Source organism: Balaenoptera physalus, assembly GCF_965194825.1.
Source record: "Balaenoptera physalus genome assembly, chromosome: 5".
NCBI lineage: Eukaryota > Metazoa > Chordata > Mammalia > Artiodactyla > Balaenopteridae > Balaenoptera > Balaenoptera physalus.
The window spans coordinates 89244364-89257305 of record NC_138884.1 but is presented as its reverse complement, the minus strand read 5'-3'; the positions used below and the strand labels follow the sequence as shown (position 1 = coordinate 89257305).

At 40.0% G+C, this 12942-nt stretch overlaps 1 protein-coding gene across 8 annotated transcripts in view; it reads right to left on the bottom strand.

Annotated features, from left to right (window-relative positions):
* The window catches only part of ARAP2 (ArfGAP with RhoGAP domain, ankyrin repeat and PH domain 2), a 206873-nt gene that overhangs the window by 13562 nt on the left and 180369 nt on the right, over positions 1-12942 (bottom strand). For 7 of the 8 annotated variants that reach the window (XM_082464518.1, XM_082464520.1, XM_082464519.1 and 4 more), the window contains one exon: positions 4600-4663. The exons of the other annotated variant lie outside the window; for it this stretch is intronic. In XM_082464518.1, the coding sequence (XP_082320644.1) occupies positions 4600-4663 (64 nt within the window). The remainder of the gene's footprint in view (positions 1-4599; positions 4664-12942) is intronic. 8 annotated transcript variants of the gene reach the window in all.

Here is a 12942-nt window from a genome sequence, read left to right as displayed (position 1 = left end):
AGAGCAAATGTAGTTTTAAAACACATTTTTTTTTCTGACATGATATACAATGTTGTGAATACCAGCTAATTAGTTGTCACTGGATTGATCTAAGAGGTATTTTTCCCAATAACAGAAATCTTTAGATCTAAGTAATATGTTCTGATAACATTTATAGTTATGTATAAGTGACTTCAAAAGTCATACTGCATGGAGCATATAGCTGAGGATCATACTCTCATTATTATAACCAGTGATCACATCCCCAAATCTTCATTTCTGCATCCCACTTTCTTTTTCAAATTTTTCCCCCACAGCTTTACTGAGGTATAATTGACAAAACTGTAAGATATTTAAAGTGTACAACGTGATGATTTGATACATGCATACATTGTGAAAGGATTCCCCCCATCGAGTTAATCAACATATCTATCATCTCACATATTTAACCTTTCTGGGTTTCTTTTGGTGAGAACATTTAAGTTCTACTCTCTTTGCAAATTTAAATTATATAATACAGTGTTATGAACTATAGTCATCATGTCATCTATTAGATCCTCAGACCTTATTCATCTTATACCTGAAAGTATGTACCCTTTTACCAACCTCTCACTATTTCCCCCACAGCCCCTGGCAACCAAATGTTCCATTCTGTTTCTATGAGTTTGATTTTTATATGGGATACCATGCAGTAATTGTCTTTGTCTGGCTTAATTCACTTAGCAAAATGCCCTCCAGGTTCATCCATGTTGTCCCAAATGACAGATTTCCTTTTTTAGGGCTGAACAATATTCCATTGTATACATGTTTGTATATATATGTGTGTGTGTATATACACACACACTACACACATCTTCTTTATCCATTCATCCATCAATAGACACTTAAGGTTGTTTCCATACCTTGCCTATGATGAATAATCCTGCAATAAACATGGTTCTGCCTCTCACATTCTGACCTTGACATTTTTCCAGGTAACCTAGTTTAGTTTCATTAACCCTAAATATTCTTTAGACTCCTTGAGACCTTCAGTCCATTCTCTACCACCATTCTACTTTTCACATTTTTTCCCACTTCCTTCAAAGTCTGGCTTAGATTTCATGGTCAATCAGTATACTCACCTCCTTATAAATAAGATCAAGTCCTGTGTTGCTTCTCCTTCTATCACACTTGCCTGGCAAAGCCCCAAGCCTAGTTAAACCCAATTCTACTTACTCCATGGGTGCCTCCAAATTGATGGAGGGGAAATAAAAAATAGAAAATCAATCTGGAGATTCATCTCACTTTAAATTTACCCTTAAATTTCAAGTGAGCACTTAGCCTTCCCTTTATATTCTAGTATAGTACAACTGGCTCCCGCACTCTCTGAAGGTAATATCTCATCTTTTATTCTGCCCCTACACTTCTAATACCCACTCCTGACTCACATGTGGTGACCTCACTGACTTAATTGAAAAATTATTAGTAATCATCCAATACTTTCATTTTCCCACCATGAAAGGTACCAGTCTCTCTGCATCTATAGCCATATAAACAAGGCTCCCTTCTCTTCCAATAAGTATTTACTCTGATTATAAATAACTCTGCCCCAATCACATCTATAATCACTCAGTGGGCCAGAATATATAGTCAATAATATGAGAACAAATATGCCCCACACTCTGTTGTACAATGATTTTTTTTCACAATGCTGAACACATGCACTTGCTCACATTGCTTCCTGTTGGCTCAGGGCCTCTGCTGGTTTAATATTCTATCCTCTAATTCCTTGATAGAATTCTCTACACGTATCACCTGGTTATCCTTCCTCAAAGCTTCTTATTTCTTTTGCTCAATTTTTCGCTTCTGTTTGACCTTTAACGTTTGGAATGTCCTAGGGCTTATTTGTCTGTCTTCTCTTTCTATCTCTCTCCCTATAGCCTCCCCTCTCCAATTTTGTGTTCGAATTCTCTCTCATTCATACAGTCTCTCATCTCACCCTATCCTCCCATGGCCTTTCAATACAATCCAAATGCTGACTTCCACAAAATTTACATTTCGGCCCCAAACTTTTGCCTGAGTTTTTGATCTATACACCTAAACTGCTGCTCATCATATCCCCTTGTATGTCTAACAGGCATCTCAAATTTCATGTGGCCAAAATAGAACTCTCAATTTTCTTCTGCATCTCTGATAATGTCACCTACACTCATCAGCTGCCCAAGGCCAAACAACTAGGACTCTTCCTTGATTTCTACTCCTCTCAAACTGCTATAGCTGATCAATCTGTAAGCCTTACTGCCTCTACCTTCAAATATTCCTGGATCTGAATATGTCTTACCAGACCCACTGTTACCACCCTAGTCTGAGCTGCCATCTTCTTCCACAGAGCTGTTCTTCCTGCTTCCATCTTTGACCTCCTACAGTGCAGTTCAACAAAGGAACCAAAATTATTATTTTCCAGTAATATAAGCTGATTATATCTTTCCCTTGTTTCCCACTGAAACACCTAAACTGGGACTACATCATTTGTCCCCTGCCTTCCTCATCTCTTACATCCTCTCTCAGATAGGCCTTCATGATAGTCATGGAATAAGTCAAGATTATAACATGTCAGGACCTTGCTGACCCCTATCCCTGCCCTGGAATGCTCTGCCTGTCCTGCATACCTGGCTCCCTCATTTCAGACAGGTCTCAGCACACCTTTCAGATACTTAGAAAGGTATTCCCTGAGAATCTTTCTCAATGTCCTCCTTATATCAGTCACACTGGCTTTCCTTTCCCTAGCTTATTTTATTTATTGTTTTATCACACTAATATCTATTTGAAATTTTATCAGATTATCCTCTATACTGTTTTAGAAATACTAATCAGGCATGTACTTTGTAAGATATATTGGGTTCTGTGACGCAGATATACAATTAGTTCTAATAAGACTGACAAGGTCCTTCCTCTCATGGAGTTTACATTTTAGTAGGAAAGACAGACATAAACCTAAAGACACAAAAGCTTTTTAATTAGTATGACAGTGTTGAAGTACAGAATGCTAAGGGTTCCTACAGCCTGAAGGTCTAATTGGTCTGAAGGTCAGGGAAGGTTTCTCTGAGAATGTGACATGTAAGCCAAAGACTTCTGAGGCAGGGGTAAGGATGGGGATGGATATTAGAAAAGTATTCAGGGCACCAGAAAGAATGCATTGTAAGGGGCACTCACTGTTGGATTTTGTGTGTGTGTGTGTGTGTGTGTGTGTATGTATTAATGTATATATTAACGTTTGCTATTTTCCTATCTCTTTCCCTGTGGAGGTGAACCATTAAATCCTCAAATCCAAAAGGACCTTAGTGTTTACCTTAATCCTAAGAAATGGAATGAACTTAAGAAATGTAATTGGGCTGAGTCTCTGGGGCAAACACAACGAGGGACAGGTGAGTCAGGGAGAAATAACTTGGTGGTAAGAGCAACCTCTGCTTCCTGGCTATTTACACCTTGATTTTCAACTACAGAGTCTACTGACTTCAGTTATAAAAATGAAAACAATTTAGTTGTGCCATAACCAGACACTGTAACAGTTTTAGACTCTATAGTTCCAATTTTACTAATACTTCAAGCCTACTCTTTTTACAGTAGGACTTGAATATCTGGGTTTTTAAACAGTCACAAAAAAGAAGCAAAGTCTCTAAAAAGTTAGCCACTGGTCTTTTTCTGGAAATGTATTCCCAGGTAGTAATAGTAGAATCGGGCTGAGAAAAGCAGTGTTTATTAACCACTGGGAAGGTTAATAAGTTAAATGAACAGAGAAAATGGTTTTCAGAACAAATAAAGACAAGATTTGGGGGTGAATTAACTTCTCACTTGTGAGAGAAACAGGGAAGCACATCCTCAGTAATAAAAAGTGGCAACTTAATTGTTACCAGTGAATTTCAATGCTCTTGTGGGGAAGCATTGCTGGGAATTCAGCCAGACAAGGTTGGGGAAGAAACCAGTCCTATTAATGGGTCTATTTAACCCTTCACTGAAAGAGTGAGTCCTCCTATAGGGAGGAGACTAAATGGGGAATTGAGTATAGACGTTGGCCTCTGGTGCCTCTGTGTTAAACCACTAACTAAATGTATGGTCCTAAGCAAATCATGGAGCCTTTGGTAACCTTTGTTCCCTCATCTATAAGCAGTGCCATGCAATTTGTTGCAAGGAATACATGAGTTAACTCTTTTGAAGTATCTAGCACACAATATGTATTTAAAGAAATGTAGGTTCCTGTCCTTGTTTCTGGAAAAAGCAGGAAGCCGTGGGGAGAACAAGAAGGAAAAGAGCACATTTTCTAAACAAAGATCAATGTGGGACTCTGGGAGGACCACAGCTTAGACAAGTCCATTTCTTACACCACCATCTTGAAGCACCTCCCCAAGCTGAGGAGCTGCTGGGCTGGCAAAAAAAAAAAAAAAAAAAGACGCAACAAAGAGTAGACTCTCTTTCAAAGAGTAATGGGTAAATCTGGGTTCTCATATATTTAAAAAAACATGAATGAGAAAATAAAAGTATACATATAAAACTCATTAAAAATTCTTTGAAAACTACTACCACATTAACATTTGCTATAAACAGTTGTTATACTTTACTGGATAGTTGAAACAGATATGATACCTGGGCGATAAAGACATTGGCCATCCACTCCATCTGAGTTTGTGAACTATCACAACACAGGTGCCTGCAAAACAAGGTTTATAAAATATAATATTCAAGAAGACAATGGAATTCTCCAGTGCATTTATTTGGCAAGTAAGTGATCAGAAACCTCTTGGGGTTTCTCCTCTTAATGACATTAATGTAATCAAAATGGGAGTATTTCAATACAAGTTGCTTCAGGCTTCTGTTAAGTGTACAGTATCAAAATAATAGTATAAATATGCTAGTTTAACCAAAATATAGCCAAAGGCTTTGGTAACTGCTGAAAAATGATCGGTGGTATTTTTAGAAAGGTCAATATATCTTGCTTTCTCAGGTACGTGACTGTAAAACAGCTTTTTCCCCAGAAACTCTGAGCCTAAGAAGAAAAAGTATGTGCACATAAGAGCAGATTTTTGAAAAAGGCTTAATCAGCCACCTTCATTATGATTATAAACATTAATACCCACAAGGCTTATAAAAAATGAACTAAATGAAAAACCACTGCATGTCCAATAACACTGATTCAGTAACCTTTTATTGAAAACCTACACAAGACAGAGATGTTGCCCTCTAGGTTCACATCGTCTATTAGGGGAGCCAGGAATATAAACAAATAAATTATAAGATAGTGAGAAAAAGAGAAAGTACAGTTGAACACAAACATAGAAACAGAGGGAGCTTCAAGATGGTGGAAGAGTAAGATGTGGAGACCACCTTCCTCCCCACAAATACATCAGAAATACAACTACATGTGGAACAACTCCTACAGAACACCTACTGAACTCTGGCAGAAGACCACAGACTTCCCAAAAGGCAGGAAACTCCCCACGTACCTGGGTAGGGCAAAAGAAAAAACAGAGACAAAAGAATAGGGACAGAACCTGCACCAGTGGGAGGGAGCTGTGAAGGAGGAAAGGTTTTCACACACTAGGAAGACCCTTCGTGGGAGGAGACTGCGGGTGGCGGAGCGGGGAAGCTTCAGAGCCACGGAAGAGAGCACAGCAACAGGGATGCAGAGGGCAAAGCGGAGAGATTCCTGCACAGAGGATCGGTGCCGACCAGCACTCACCAGCCCAAGAGGCTTGTCTGCTCACCCGCCGGGGCGGGCCGGGGCTGGGAGGTGAGGCTCGGGCTTCCATCAGATCCCACGGAGAGGACAAGTTGGCTGCGTGAACACAGCCTGAAGGGGGCTAGTGCACCACAGCCAGCTGCGAGGGAGTCCGGGAAAAAGTCTGGAGCTGTCTAAGAGGCAAGAGACTTTTTCTTGCCTCTTTGTTACCTGGTGCGTGAGGAGAGGGGATTAAGAGCGTGGCTTAAAGGAGCTCCAGAGACGGGCGCAAGCTGTGGCTATCAGCGTGGACCCCAGAGACGAGCATGAGACGCTAAGGCTGCTGCTGCAGCCACCAAGGAGCCTGTGTGCAAGCACAGGTCACTATACACAACCCCCCTCCCAGGAGCCTGTGCAGCCCGCCACTGCCAGGGTCTGGTGATACAGGGACAACTTCCCCAGGAGAACACACAGTGCGCCTAAGGCTGGTGCAACGTCACACCAACCTCTGCTGCCACAGGCTTGCCCTGAAATCCGTACCCCTCACTCCCCCAGGCCTGAGTGAGCCAGAACCCCCGAATCAGCTGCTCCTTTAACCCCGTCCTGTCTGAGCGAAGAACAGACGCCCTCAGTGACCTACACGCAGAGGCGAGGCCAAATCCAAAGCTGAACCCCAGGAGATGTGCGAACAAAGAGAAAGGGAAATCTCTCCCAGCTGCCTCAGGAGCAGCGGATTAAATCTCCACAGTCAACTTGATGTACCCTACATCTGTGGAATACCTGAATAGACAAAGAATCATCCCAAACTGAGGACGTGGACTTTGGGAGCAATGATATATATATATATTTTTCCCTGTTTCTCTTTTTGTGAGTGTGTATGTGTATGCTTCTGTGTGTGATTTTGTCTGTATAGCTTCGCTTTTACCATTTGTCCTAGGGTGCTGTCTGTCCCTTTTTTTTTTTTTTAAGTATAGTTTTTAGCACTTGTTATCATTGGTGGATATGTTTTTTGGTTTGTTGCTCTCTTCTTTCTTTCTATTACTTACAAAATTGTTTATTTTTTATTTTAATAACTTTATTTTATTTTATTTTACTTTATTGTATTTTATTTTATTTTATCTTCTTCTTTCTTTTTTTTCTACGTTTTATTCTGAGCCATGTGGATGACAGGCTGTTGGTGCTCCAGCCAGGCATAAGGGCTGTGCCTCTGAGGTGGGAGAGCCAAGTTCAGGACACTGGTCCACAAGAGACCTCCCAGCTCCATGTAATGTCAAATGGTGAAAATCTCCCAGAGATCTCCATCTCAACTCCAAGACCAAGCTCCACTCAATGATTAGCAAGCTACAGTGCTGGACACCCTATGCCAAACAGCTAGCAAGACAGAAACACAAACCCATCCATTAGCAGAGAGGATGCCTAAAATCATAATGAGGCCACAGAAACCCCAAAACACACCACCAGATGTGGACCTGCCCACCAGAAAGACAAGATCCAGCCTCATCCACCAGAACACAGGCACTAGTCCCCTCCACCAGGAAGCCTACATAACCCACAGAACCAACCTTAGCCACTGGGGACAGACACCAAAAACAACAGGAACTACGAACCTGCAGCCTGCGAAAAGGAGACCCCAAACACAGTAAGTTAAGCAAAATGAGAAGACGGAGAAACACACAGCAGATGAAAGAGCAAGGCAAAAACCCACCAGACCTAACAAATGAAGAGGAGATAGGCAGTCTACCTGAAAAAGAATTCAGAATAATGATAGAGAAGATGATCCAAAATCTCAGGAATAGAATGGAGAAAAGACAAGAACTGTTTAACAAGGACCTAGAAGAACGAAAGAGCAAACAAACAGTGATGAACAACACAATACATGAAATTAAAAATTCTCTAGGAGGGATCATTAGCAGAATAACTGAGGCAGAAGAATGGATAAGTGACCTGGAACATAAAATAGTGGAAATACCTACTGCAGAGCAGAATAAAGAAAAAAGAATGAAAAGATTGAGGACAGTCTCAGAGACCTCTGGGACAACATTAAACGCACCAACATTCGAATTATAGGGGTCCCAGAAGAAGACGAGAAAAAGAAAGGGACTGAGAAAATATTTGAAGAGATTACAGTTGAAAACTTCCCTAATATGGGAAAGGAAATAGTGAATCAAGTCCAGGAAGCACAGAGAGTCCCATATAGGATAAATCCAAGGAAAAACACGTCAAGACACATATTAATCAAACTATCAAAAAATTAAATACAAAGAAAAATTATTAAAAGCAGCAAGGGAAAAACAACAAATAACACACAAGGGAATCCCCATGAGGTTAACAGCTGATCTTTCAGCATAAACTCTGCAAGCCAGAAGGGAGTGGCAGGACATATTTAAAGTGATGAAGGAGAAAAACCTACAACCAAGATTACTCTACCCAGCAAGGATCTCATTCAGATTTGATGGAGAAATTAAAACCTTTACAGACAAGCAAAAGCTAAGAGAATTCAGGACCACCAAACCAGCTTTACAACAAATGCTAAAGGAACTTCTCTAGGCAGGAAACACAAGAGAAGGAAAAGACCTACAATGACAAACCCAAAACAATTAAGAAAATGGTAATAGGAACATACATATCGATAATTACCTTAAATGTAAATGGATTAAATACTCCAACCAAAAGACACAGACTGGCTGAATGGATACAAAAACAAGACCGATATATACGCTGTCTACAAGAGACCCACTTCAGACTTAGGGACACATACATACTGAAAGTGAGGGGATGGAAAAGATATTCCATGCAAATGGAAATCAAAAGAAAGCTGGAGTAGCAATTCTCATATCAGACAAAATAGCCTTGAAAACAAAGACTATTATAAGAGACAAAGAAGAACACTACATAATGATCAAGGGATGAATCCAAGAAGAAGATATAACAATTGTAAATAATTATGCACCCAACATAGCAGCACCTCAATACATTAGGCAACTGCTAACAGATGTAAAAGGGGAAATCAATATTAACACAATCATAGTAGGGAACATTAACACCCCACTTTTACCAATGGACAGATCATCCAAAATGAAAAAAAATAAGGGAACACAAGCTTTAAATGATACATTAAACAAGATGGACTTAATTGATATTTATAGGACAACCCATCCAAAAACAACAGAATACACATTCTTCTCAAGTGCTCATGGAACATTCTCCAGGATAGATCGTATCTTGGGTCACAAATCAAGCCTTGGTAAATTTAAGTAAACTGAAATCATATCAAGTATCTTTTCCGACCACAACACTATGAGACTAGATATCAATTACAGGAAAAAATCTGTAAAAAATATAAACACATGGAGGCTAAACAACACACTACTTAATAACCAAGAGATCACTGAAGAAATCAAAGAGGAAATAAAAAAATACCTAGAAACAAATGAGAATGAAAACACGACGGCCCAAAAACTATGGGATGCAGAAAAAGCAGTTCTAAGAGGGAAGTTTATAGCAATACAATCCTACCTTAAGAAACAAGAAACATCTCAGATAAACAACCTAACCTTACACGTAAAGCAATTAGAGAAAGAAGAACAAAAAAATGCCAAAGTTAGCAGAAGGAAAGAAATCATAAAGATCAGATCAGAAATAAATGAAAAAGAAATGAAGGAAACGATAGCAAAGATCAGTAAAACTAAAAGCTGGTTCTCTGAGACGATAAACAAAATTGATAAACCATTAGCCAGACTCATCAAGAAAAAAAGGGAGGGAGCCTGAACCAAGATGGCGGAGTAGAAGGAAGTGCTCTCACTCCCTCTTGTGAGAACACCAGAATCACAACTAGCTGCTGGACAATCATAGAGAGGAAGACACCGGAACTCACCAAAAAAGATACCCCACATCCAAAGACAAAGGAGAAGCCACAATGAGACGGTACGAGGGGTGCTATCACAGCGAAATCAAGTCCCATAACTGCTGCATTGGTGACTCAGAGACTGGAGAGCACTTATACCACAGAAGTCCACCCACTGGAGTTAAGGTTCTGAGCCCCACGTCAGGCTTCCCAACCTGGGGTTCTGGCAATGGGAGGAGGAATTGCTAGAGAATCAAACTTTGAAGGCTAGTGGGATTAGATTGCAGGACTTAGACAGGACAGGGGGAAACACAGACTGCACTCTTGGAGGGCACACACAAAGCAGTGTGCGCATTGGGACCCAAGGGAAGGAGCAGTGACCCCAGGGGAGACTGAACCAGACCTACCAGCTAGTGTTGGAGGGTCTCTCACAGAGGCGGGGGGTGGCTGTGGCTCACCGTGGGGACAAGGACACTGGCAGCATAAGTTCTGGGAAGCACTCCTTGGCGTGAGCCCTCCCAGAGTCAGCCATTAGCCCCACCATAGAGCCCAGGTAGACTCCAGTGTTGGGTCACCTCAGGCCAAACAACGAACAGGGAGGGAACCCAGCCCTGCCTGTCAGCAGTCAAGCAGATTAAAGTGTTACTGAGCTCTGCCCACCAGAGCAACACCCAGCTCTACCCACCACCAGTCCCTCCCATCAGGAAACTTGCACAAGCCTCTTAGATACCCTCATCCACCAGAGGGCAGAGAGCAGAAGCAAGAAGAACTACACTCCTGCAGCCTGTGGAACAAAAACCACATTCACAGAAAGATAGACAAGATGAAAAAGCATAGGGCTATATACCAGATGAAGAAACAAGATAAAACCCCAGCAAAACAACTAAATGAAGTAGAGATAGGCAACCTTCCAGAAAAAGAATTCAGAATAATGATAGTGAAGATGATCCAGGACCTCGGAAAAAGAACGGAGGCAAAGATCTAGAAGATGCAAGAAATGTTTGACAAAGACCTAGAAGAATTAAAGAACAAACAAACAGAGATGAACAATACAATAACTGAAATGAAAACTACACTAGAAGGACTCAATAGCAGAATAACTGAGGCAGAAGAACAGATAAGTGACCTGGAACAAAGAATGGTGGAATTCACTGCTGCGGAACAGACTAAAGAAAAAAGAATGAAAAGAAATGAAGACAGCCTAAGAGACCTCTGGGACAGCATTAAACATAACAACATTCACATTATAGGAGTCCCAAAAGGAGAAAAGAGAGAGAAAGAACATGAGAAAATATTTGAAGAAGTTATAGTCGAAACCTTCCCTAACATGGGAAAGGGAATAGCCACCCAAGTCCAGGAAGCACAGCGAGTCCCATACAGGATAAACCCAAGGAGAAACACACCGAGACACATAGTAATCAAATTGGCAAAAATTAAAGACAAAGAAAAACTTACTGAAAGCAGCAAGGGAAAAATGAAAAATAACATACAAGGGAACTCCCATAAGGTTAACAGCTGATTTCTCAGCAGAAACTCTACAAGCCAGAAGGGAGTGGCATGATATACTTAAAGTGATGAAAGGGAAGAACCTACAACCAAGATTACTCTACCCGAAAAGGATCTCACTCAGATTTGATGGAGAAATCAAAAGCTTTACAGACAAGCAAAAGCTGAGAGAATTCAGGACCACCAAACCAGCTCTACAACAAATGGCAAAGGAACTTCTCTAAGTGGGAAACACAAGAGAAGAAGAGGAGCTACAAAAACACACCCTGAACAATTAAGAAAACAGTCATAGGAACATACATATCGATAATTACCTTAAACGTAAATGGATTAAATGCTCCAAACAAAAGACACAGGTTTTCTGAACGGATACAAAACCAAGACCCATCTATATGCTGTCTACAAGAGACCCACTTCAGACCTAGGGACACATACAGACTGAAAGTGAGGGGATGGAAAAAGATATTCCATGCAAATGGAAATAAAAAGAAAGCTGGATTAGCAAAACTCATATCAGATAAAATAGACTTTAAAATAAAGAATGTTACAAGAGACAAGGAAGGACAATACATAATGATCAAGGGATCAATCGAAGAAGAAGATATAACAATTATAAATATATATGCACCCAACATAGGAGCACCTCAATACATAAGGCAACTGCTAACAGCTGTAAAAGACAAAATTGACAATAACAGAATAATATTGGGGGACTTTAACACTTCACTTACACCAATGGACAGACCATCCAAAATGAAAATAAATAAGGAAAGAGAAGCTTTACATGACATGAGAGACCAGATAGCTTTAATTGATATTTATGGGACATTCCACCCCAAAGCAGCAGATTACACTTTTTCTCAGGTGTGCACAGAACATTCTCCAGGATAGATCACACCTTGGGTCACAAATCAAACCTCAGTAAATTTAGGAAAATTGAAATCATATCAAGCATCTTTTCTGACCACAATGCTATGAGATTAGAAATGAATTACAAGGAAAAAAACGTAAAAAACACAAAAACATGGAGGCTAAACACTACATTACTAAATAACAAAGAGATTGCTGAAGAAATCAAAAAGGAAATCGAAAAATAGCTAGAGACAAATGACAATGAAAACACGACAATCCAAAACCTATGGGATGCAGCAAAAGCAGTTCTAAGAGGGAAGTTTATAGCTATACAAGCCTATCTCAAGAAACAAGAAAAATCTCAAATAAATAATCTAACCTTACACCTAAAGGAACTGGAGAAAGAAGAATAAACCAAACCCAAAGTTAGCAGAAGGAAAGAAATCATAAAGAACAGAGCAGAAATAACTGAAATAGAAACAAAGAAAAGAACAGCAAGGATTAATAAAACTAAAAGCTGGTTCTTTGAGAAGATAAACAAAATTGATAAACCATTAGCCAGACTCATCAAGAAAAAGAGGGACAGGACTCAAATCAATAAAATTAGAAATGAAAAAGGAGAAGTTACAACAGACACTGCAGAAATACAAAGCATCCAAAGAGACTACTACAGGCAACTCTATGCCAATAAAGTGGACAACCTGAAAGAAATGGACAAATTCTTAGAAAGGTATAACCTTCCAAGACTGAACCAGGAAGAATCAGAAAATATGAACAGACCAATCACAAGTAATGAAATTGAACCTGTGATTAAAAATCTTCCAACAAACAAAAGTCCAGGACCAGATGGCTTCACAGGTGAATTCTATCAAACATTTAGAGAAGAGCTAACACCCATCCTTCTCAAACTCTTCCAAAAAATTGCAGAGGAAGGAACACTCCCAAACTCATTCTATGAGGCCACCATCACCCTGATACCAAAACCAGACAAAGACACTACAAAAAAAGAAAATTGCAGACCAATGTCACTGATGAATATAGACGCAAAAATCCTCAAAAAAATACTAGC